This window comes from Barbus barbus (genome assembly GCF_936440315.1).
Source record: "Barbus barbus genome assembly, chromosome: 8".
Lineage (NCBI taxonomy): Eukaryota > Metazoa > Chordata > Actinopteri > Cypriniformes > Cyprinidae > Barbus > Barbus barbus.
Genome location: NC_136736.1, coordinates 9653315 through 9663526, shown reverse-complemented (window position 1 = coordinate 9663526; position 10212 = coordinate 9653315). Strand labels below are relative to the sequence as shown.

Genomic DNA, 10212 nt, shown 5'->3' with positions numbered 1-10212 from the left:
TTTGGTCTCTTCCACACACCATTTTACAAAATAGACACGCTAGTGTAATCCATCTTTATACTCAAGCACATCCAACTCTAGACTTGATTAATAAGAGCAGCAGTCATGTTTTAGACATTACTGTCTTATAAAATTAAGACTGAACAATGTCTTCTACTGACAAATCGAGCTACTGAGCTATACAGGCTGTATTAATACTTGAATTTCTGTCAATTTTAATATAATGATTTTTTCATTTAAAACTTTAATTTTAATTTTGCATGTCAAACATTTATTTCATCCAACTAAATTAATTTTACATATACGCTCATGCACAAAATCAGGCTTGTTTTGGAGCTATGTTTTTTATAGGTCAATGCAGCTGATAGCTTTTATGAGACTTAAAAGCAACCCTTAATTGTTCCCCATGCTCTGCTGATTGTCGTAATCACAATTTATGGGGTACTTATGTTTCACCAATTAGAACTGGATCAAGACTGAGATGTTGGCTTCTGCTCTTCTGCACACATTAACCAGTCTCCCAGGCTAACCAGTTCAAAAACTGTCTAAAACCCTCAAATCCTTTTTTTTTTCAGCAGGATAAATACAAAACACACTTGGCTCATCATCAGGTTGCTTAGAGACATGCTATCGAATTGGACTATGAGACGTTGCAACATATGATGAGATGAGTGGCTATTACTTGTTAGCCTGATTTTAAGCTGCTAATGTCTTCTAAAAAGAGACTCCTAACCAAATGCAAAGTCATTTCCAGGCTAATAATCATCCTCTCAAGTGTGTCCACTGGTTTTCATTAGTCGCTCTCTGATACAGGTAAATTGGAAAAGCTATTGTTGCCAATACACACTGCTAAGTGTTATCGATTTGTGCTAGAGGAAAATGTTAGAGAAAAAGTGAGGCTGATGGAGACAGAACTGAGTTTGGCTATGCACATCATGGTGTATTGAATTTGAGCTGCTTTGTGTTGTTGAGTGATTAGAGTTACAGACACACTGCCTCCTTGTGGCACCAGATAAAACTACTTGACTGAACAGAAGAGGATTTCGTTTGTAAACCCTGTATCTAGTCTCCCTAGAGGTATGAGGTATTGATCATGTCTTCTTCATATTATAATTAAACTGAATATCAAACATATGCACTTCTTTTTAGTAATCTAACTATCCCAGGTCTAACCTCTAATGACAAAATGCTATTGGCCCATAACTGGCATGCTTTTAAAATGCAATAATTCAATAATCACTTATCTCCCATGGCCACTAGATGGAGCACTATCTCTTTTCAGATTATCACTTATTCAGACTCAAATTGCCCTCTTAACATCGATGTGAGTGCTGAATGTCTGATAACTTGGCCGTTTACATTTTTGCACTTTACAAGCCTCCTAAGACTTACTTTCTCACATATCAAACAATGTTATGCATGCTCATCACTACGAGTTAGAAAACAAGCTGTAACGGTTAGTATTTCTGAGGAACAATAGATGGGGGTTTTGCGTCAGCAGTGACTTGGGGGATTCACTTTCTAAATCTTCTTCATGGGAAAAAACATAGTCTTCCTGTTATTGTTAAGTTACTGAAGCAGATGTTTAAAACTTGTCGGGTGCAAAAGTCTTACCACAAACACTTGAACATGACCTGTGGATTTATTAGGTCCTTCACATGCTTCAGGACGTTGTGAGTGTTTGGTGGACATGAGCACCCAGATGGGATTCTTGGCCAACAAAAAATAGCAAATGTATCCTTGCAGTGAAATTTTACCGAGTTCAAATTAAGTAGAATGGTTTAATGTTTAATCTCCCTAAAACGTTTTCGAAATGAAACACTAGTCATTTGATCTTGAAATGCAGTCAATCATCTTGTTATTCCAAAGCACCGGCTTTTCCAAGCATTTCTAATTTTAAAAAGGAATTAGTTGAAAGCATTAGTTGGTAAATATAGGCTCTAACTAAAAGTAGCAACGCTAATAATATTTTTCAGTATTTAAAATAGTAGCTCTTCTGGTAAGAAGCTAGAGTGATCAAATGCTTCATCGCTGTTTTGTTAATGTCTCAGCTCAGCTGAGGGAATAATCAAACAGGCCCACCTTAATGCTCTCTCTCATCTTTAGCACAGGAAAGTTGATTTGTTCTAGTGAACTGGTTCGTTCTAAACCAGGGGTGTCAAACTCAATTCCTGGAGGGCCAGAGCCCTGCAGAGTTTAGATGCAACCCTACTTAAACAAACCTGATCCAACTAATCAAGTCCTTCAGGCTTAATTGAAAAGTGCATAGTATGTGTTGGAGCAGGGTTGGAACTAAACTCTGCAGGGCTCCGGCCCACCAGGAACTGAGTTTGACACCCCTGCTCTAAACGCTCTCTCTGCCGGCATGCGTCCCAGTGTGCATACTATCCATCCTGAATTCTATGCGATATTAGTAATTTTCAATACTATTTAGGGTATATCAATTACAGATAGGGTGGATAATATGCACATTGGGATGCAGGGAATCTCTCAAAGTGTTGAAAAGTCTGATTGAATCGCTCGGACGATTCATTTAAACCAGGGCTGTCCAAACTCGGTCCTGGAGGGCCCTGCAGAGTTTAGCTCCAACTTGCCTCAACACACCTGCATGGAAGTTTCTAGTATGCCTAGTAAGAGCTTGATTAGCTGCTTCAGGTGTGTTTAATTAGGATTGGATCTAAACTCTGCAGGACACCGGCCCTCCAGGACCGAGTTTGGACAGCCCTGATTTAAACGAACAATTCACAAAAAAAGATTCACCCATTCAAGTCCCGGCCTGTACTATGCTGACTATTGTGTTTTCAACTCAGTTATGTACTAGTGAGATTACCGCGAGACTGTTGAGTGAGCAAACAAAATACACCAGATTAAATCTACTAAAAATTACATTTACATATATTTTGAGATTGAATACCTATATTTTTAATAACTAAACCCATTCCCCTTTGACTGCGGTTTAACTAGTCTAGAAAATAAATTTCTTATGTCCTCATTTTCAAAACACTGGGATATTGGAAGCAATATATGTTTCTTCATAAAATGAGAAGACATGTTTTTACAATGATGAATGTCTTACTCGTAATCATCTTTAAATGCCTTATGTTGCATTCATCACAAAACTCAATTCATTTTTATTGGTCTAAAAATAGCTCCTTTTATATTAAGTTTGTATGGCAAAAAATGAGTCATCAGGACCCGTGAATACATTTTTCAGGGCAAAACAGATTTCTTCTGTCACTCAGAACATTCTTTTAATCACCTTAAACTCCATTTATTGAAGTCCAGAGTTGAACATTTGCCTGACAAACTTGTCTTACCTTTGTACTTCCCATAGCCTGACAGAACAGAACAAGCAGTCCTTGCTGACAGTAATGCAATAACAACAAACAGGATGTAAAGCAGTGCTCATATGATAACATGTGTAAAGATATTGAAATAAATAGAACAAGAGCGTCAGGAGGAGTAATCGTGAAACAATTTGGCTTCAAGGTCAAATTCCGACAGCATTTTGATTTCTGTGTATGGAAGTTTTCCCTTCTTTTGAAGCGTGAAAAAGTACCGAGGGAGACAATGCAGAATTAGGACACTTCCTCCGGTGGAGGATGCGAGAGGGAGCACTGAAGGGAAACAGAGGCTGGTTTTGTCTGAGCCCAGTACCGGCATCCAAACAACACAAAGCCTGCCTAACCAGCCATTCACTTTAACTAGGCCTCTGTGCATAGCTAATGCACTGAGAACAGCCTCCCTCAAACGGCACACAACAGACGGTGGGAGAAGTGGGGTGAAGGGAATGTGAAGGAGTTATTAAAAACGTTTCTGAGAGCAGAATGTTTCATCATGTGATCAGCTGTGCCGTTCGTGCTTCATGTCTACCTTGTATTCTTTATTTAATAACAGGAAAAAGAAGTGATAAATTGTCTTGTCTGAGAACTATTTGGGCTTCTGTCTTTCCTTAAACTCTGAAGGATGTGGTACAGTTTTTAGTCATATTATACTAAACACTGCTGTTTTTAAATGTGTGGGGTTCAGAAGATATTTTTAAAGCTTTTGAAAGAAGTTTCTTACCAAGAAGGCATGGCATTTATATAATCAACATTAGAAACACATTAATGTTGTGAAATTATACACACACACACACACATATACATATATAAACACATACGGTATATACACACATACATACATATATATATATATATATATATATATATATATACACATATATATATATATTCACAGTATTACTGTTTCTACTGTTGATTTTATAAATGCAATTTATATATATATATATATATATATATATATATATATATATATATATATATACACACACACACACACACATTCACCTGCCACTTTATTAGGTACACCTGTTCAATTGCTTGGTAACACAAATTGCTCATCAGCCAATCACATGGCAGCAACTAAATGCATTTAGGCATCTAGATGTGGTGAAGACGACTTGCTGAAGTTTAAACTGAGCATCAGAATGGGGAAGAAAGGGGATTTAAGTGACTTTGAACGTAGAATGGTTGTTGGTGCCAGACGGGCTGTCTGAGTATTTCAAAAACTGCTGATCTACTGGGATTTTCACGCACAACCATCTCTAGGGTTTACAGAGAGTGGTCCGAAAAAGAGAAAATATCCAGTGAGCGGCAGTTGTGTGGACAAAAATGCCTTGTTGATGTCAGAGTCAGAGGAGAATGGGCAGACTGGTTAGAGATGATAGAAAGGCAACAGTAACTCAAATAACCACTCGTTACAACCAAGGTATGCAGAATACCATCTCTGAACACACAACACGTCGAACCCTGAAGCAGATGGGCTACAGCAGCAGAAGACCACTCCGGGTGCCGCTCCTGTCATCTAAGAACAGGAAACGGAGGCTACAATACGCACAGGCTCACCAAAATTGGACAATAGCAGATGGTCTGATGAGTTTCAATTTCTGCTGCGACATTCAGATGGTAGGGTCAGAATTTGGAGTAAAGAACATGAAAGCATGGATCCATCCTGCCTTGTCTCAACGGTTCAGGCTGGTGGTGGTGGTGTAATGGTATGGGGGATATTTTCTTGGCACACTTTGGGCCCCTTAGTACCAATTGAACATCGTTTAAATGCCACAGCCTACCTGAGTATTGTTGCTGACCATGTCCATCTCTTTATGACTACAGTGTACCCATCTTCTGATGCTACTTCCAGCAGGATAATGCACCATGTCACAAAGCTCAAATCATCTCAGACTGGTTTCTTGAACATGACAATCAGTTCACTTTACTCAAATGGCCTCCACAGTCACCAGATATTTTAACAAAAAGCCTAGAAATTGTATTATTTATAAGTTAATTTAAAAACGGCATTATGTGCAATTAACAATTTTGCATACAATTATTTTATTTTTTTTCAGTGTTGATCATTTATTTAAAAATAAATAAATTTAAGTTTGGGTTAAGTTGTTAGGCCTAATTGGAACCTTATAATGTAAAAGGGCTCCCTATAGTTTTAAGCATAAGCTGAGGTGGATTTTTAACAGTAAGATAATTTTAAATATAATTGAATGTATTTAAAGAAAGAGCAACTTGTTCAGTAAACCACTGTTTATAAAAAAATAAAGTTTAGTTTTTCCCCCTGCTGTACTGAAATCATACCGAACCGTGATGTTAAAACCGAGGTACAGGTACATCTCAAAATAGAATTGAATATCGTGAAAAAGGTCAATATTTTTTGTCACTCATTTCAGAAAGTGAAACCCATATATTATATAGATTCATTACACATAGAGTGAAATATTTCAAGCCTTTATTTCTTGACATTTTGATGATATACATAAATGTAAATGTAAATATTCTAATATTTTGAGATACTGATTTTTGACTTTCATGAGCTGTAAGCTCTAATAATCAAAATTAAAACAAGAAACTTTTGAAATGTTTTACTTTACATGTAATGAATCTAAAATATATGAATGTTTCACTTTTTGAAATAAGTGACAAGAAAAAGTGAACTTGATCCTGAAAAAAATCTAATATGCTGCTTTGCTTGTGCTGCTAAATATTTTTGTGGCAAACTGAAATATTTTTAAAAAGACGTGTTTGATGTACAGTTCAGAAGAACACTTATTTAAAAAAAAAAACTTTTGTGATATTATAAATGCCTTGGCTGTCCATTTTGACAAATTAGTGTCTTTGATGAATAAAAGTATTAATTTGATTAAGAAAAAAAAAATCTTACTGATCATTTTCAAGAGAACGTGATGAACTTGTTTGCTTACTTAGAGTTAAGATGAAATTTCATATAAATATAACAACACCATAACATGCTAGAAAGTGTTGTGCACTAATTTCACAAGTCAAAGTGCATATGTAACCCTAAGGCCAGAAACATGCTCTCACAAGTAGCAAACAATGCTTGGCCATCACATTCCAATTGCAGAGTTCCCTTTACTGTACATCTGTACAGTAAATTATCATAGTTTAAAATTTGTTGGCATTATACATGTTTATGATCAAACTTGATTAGCAAGATTCTCTTTAAACGGTTGGTTCACCATAGTAGACTTAAAAGAGAAAACCGACTGTAGAAGCAGACAAAGGATACCGTAGCACCCCTAGTGGTAAGACTGAAGGCCATTGCACACTGATTCCGAACTTTTCGCACGTTGAAAAATAAATACGACCTCACGTTATGTCAATCACGTTTACACACTGACTCCGAAATTTTCGTCCGTCATAAAAAAATTTGGATCGGGTTAAATTTTTTCAGTTTTTCACATCCGTAGCAAGCATTTTGAGAGGTGTTTTAACAGTTCAGAGCCACCGTACAAGCGCAGTGTTGCCAATTTAGCTATTTTGTAGCTAGATTTAGCAACTTCCCCACCTCTTTTGAGACTTTTTTTCAAAAGTTTAGGGACAAATATAGCAACTTCTTGGACAAACCTTATCTAAGTTTTTATCTTGCCCACTGATCTCTATTCATCTTTATATAGATCAGTGAATTTGGCATTATGATGTCATCTAGTGACATTTCGCTACCAGTTTTAGCTACTTTCAATTGAAAGCAGTTGGCAACACTGTACAAGCGAACGCCAAAATCCAGAATGGCGATTGTTAAATTCATCCACTTTGTCTCGCAGCACAAAGCACTGTATATAAATCCTTGCACACTGAGTTCACAGAAATTAGTGGTCTTCTTTTTAATGTGTGACTCTAGTATCGCTAGCAAAACATCAAACTGAGCCACTGACATCCTAAAGTAAACTTTGAATCACCCGTGATAATCCTGCTGCTCCTTAATAAGGAGGGGGAACTCTCCGTCCTCTCTATATCTCAGGATTGGATGGACCCAATATTTCCTTTCTTTTTCTTTTTTTAAGAAGTGAAAGGACAACAAAATAATCCTCAATGTTTTAAGACTCAATTTAGTAGGCTACTGTTTAGCGATTTTTTTCACAACGGATTAATTCATATGCATCAGACTCAGTGTGCAAGGTCAAAAAGATGAATTTTTATGAATACGAAAAAAATGCATACAAAAATTTTGGACTCAGTGTGCAATGACCTTAAGAATGCAATATACACTTGTGCTGCATATGACAGTACAACAATCAATGAACTCAAACTTGCGTAGTTGGAAGTCTGTGTGTTTACGTACTTAGAGTATGTTTCAGGCCTAAGAAATAGTAGAAAACACAAACAATGAGAGTAAGGGAGAAAGATCTTTCACCCCAAACATTTATTTAACTATTTACAGGTTTGCAGAGATATCAATCCAAGTAGAGATATTGGTCGTCTACAAAAAAGACTGCTACAGAAAACTGAAAATGATTTCAGTGTCAGAAGGAATTGAATGGAGAACAATTCAACAATGTTGGCAACTCAACATAGCATTAAATCACACAGCTGTAACAGAAACTATGTACACATTTAGTATTTTATCATTTAAGAAGATTCGTAAGGGATAAATTAATCCTTTTTTTAGGATTATATTACACAATTACATATGTAACATATGATACAGTAGCTTAAAAAACATGGAAGTGATGCCATGGTGATAAACAGGAAGTGATCTGTGTAGCTACACATTGTTGAATTGTATTTTCGTAAGAAATGGAAAAATTAAAAGAAAAGAAATTAAGCTCTGAGGTCTCAATTTAAGATTGTAATATTGAAATGTGAGGTCATGAGGAGTTACTGAAGACTCTTTGTCAATATTTAGGTTTCATGGACAGGCTCATGGAAGGCACGTTACTTGTAACCAAGGAGAGGTAAGGCGAGGCCTCTGTCATACTAAAACGGATTGTGCTTGTTTCTGTTTTAATCCATTTGTGTATTCACATCATTTGAACAACTTTTTGAACAGACAAATATATTCATGCATAAACTAGGGTGCTTGTCACCTCAAACACTCCACGTTTGCAATGTAGTTTATATTTAGTGTCAAAGAATTATCACATGTTTAGTTCAGTCATTTGCGGCTCCTGTTAAGGCCATCATGTGATCAGCCAGAGGACAGAGATATGCAGAACACGAGCAAGATCACTTCAGTTCACTACTAACCTCAAATCAGTCTGACTGGCTACAATAACTCTATTGTTTCTCTCAGTGGAAAACAAAAGGTTAATGATTGTCAAAATTGTGTGTGGCTAGTCATTATAAAATACTTTCAGGGGAACTGCCAAATGCATTGTAGGTAGAAGTCTCTTTTTCGATTCTTCATTAAAGTGCTTAAAGGGTGTCAAAATGTACATGGGAAGGAGGTGGTTTTGCCAGGGTTTGGCACAGGGCTTACGATGAGGAACACAGCAAATCCACAGCACTCTGAAATCACACACAGATTTTCAGGAGGGACCAGAGAGAGATGAGGATAACTCATGCGAGCGTAGTTTGTTCACACAGGAGAGGTACCTGATCGAGCCCAGCTGTCCTGGTAAGTGTCCTCCCTCAGGAGGTGCAGTCGGTCTGGGGAGGGAGGGAGAGGCATGGGGGACTGGTGAAGGAGAGAGCTGTTAGGGCTTGTGATGTCGCCTTCAGCGACATATGTCAGGTCCGTGCCGCTCTCCTCTTCCTCCAGTGCCTGCACCCCTCCGTCGCTCCTCCAGTCTGTGATCCCGGACGAGCCCCCTTTTTGCGAGTGTGGGATTGGGGATAGTAAGGAACTAAACGGTGGTGGATTTCGGCCTGCTGTGTTTCTGAGCGCGCTATTGGGAGGCATCAGGGCACGTCTAGGCGCTGTGCCTTCCAGTGCTGAATCTAAGCTCTGCGATTGGTGGCTGGCACTGAGCGCAGAGCCGTTCTCCTTGGATCGGGGCCGGGTCTTGTGGGAGACAGGAGTGGAGCTGAGGTTGTTGCCGTCTGCTTCCGTGTCGAGGCGCAGGAAGTCAGGTAGGACGAGGTCGGATTTGTTCAGCAAACCCCGCTGGTCGTCAGCTCTGTTGCTCTGTGCTTTGGATATGAGCTCGAAGAATTCTGGTTGAACAACAGGCACAATTTTAAACCGTTTTATTTGTTGGAATGTAAAAAGCACATTTGATAAGTTGGATAGAAAACATTCTCGCAAGACATCAGCAACAGATTAACAGATAACTGCGGCTGCCAGTTCAAAGTGTGCTTGTGTTAGCATTAGCTACGTCAGCCAGTGTTGCTACAGAGACTGTTAGCATAAGATATAGCCAAGAACAACTAGCGCTTAACTAGGAGAAAGAAAGAAAGAAGGAGAGATTATTCAAGAAAGTGAAAGGGAATTGTTTTTGCTTTTTTTTTACCTTCAGCTTCATCTATATTAAGTTTTTTCTGTTTGCGCTTTTCCACTTGGGCCCTGGTTTTCACAGCCGAAGCGTTCCCTGCCGCTTTGTCCTCCCCCTGGGTAGCGACAATGAGAATGGGGCACATTAAGGGTGCGTGGATGAGAAGCACCTCTTCTACACGACTTTCTCTGGGGCGCAGGGCTAAAACTACAGGGGCCTCATGGGGCAATGGGTGGGCCTCTAGTCACTATCACTAAAACTAGTGTACATAGTCATTCTACTTGTGCAGTCAATCTCCATTTAGCACAGCATGTCACTGCAGAAAAACCACCACCAGCACAGCATGCCACCACAACACCCAACATCAATGAACATCCACGCTTCACTTTCTTGTTTTTCCACAATTTCTCTCAACATATCACACAGCTATCAGTAGCTATAAAGACGAGAGAATCTGTACAAGGGATGAA

At 38.4% G+C, this 10212-nt stretch overlaps 1 protein-coding gene across 2 annotated transcripts in view; it reads right to left on the bottom strand.

Moving 5' to 3' along the window:
* Positions 1-7692: 7692 nt before the first annotated feature.
* The window catches only part of LOC306873453 (regulator of G-protein signaling 12-like), a 48254-nt gene continuing 45734 nt past the window's right edge, over positions 7693-10212 (bottom strand). The window contains exons 16-17 of one of the 2 annotated variants that reach the window (XM_079422760.1): positions 9761-9857; positions 7693-9464 (exon numbers count right to left, since the gene is read on the bottom strand). In XM_079422760.1, coding sequence (XP_079278886.1) covers positions 8887-9464; positions 9761-9857 — 675 coding nt within the window. In that variant the 3' untranslated portion in view covers positions 7693-8886. The remainder of the gene's footprint in view (positions 9465-9760; positions 9858-10212) is intronic. The other variant, XM_079422761.1, reaches the window with a different exon arrangement.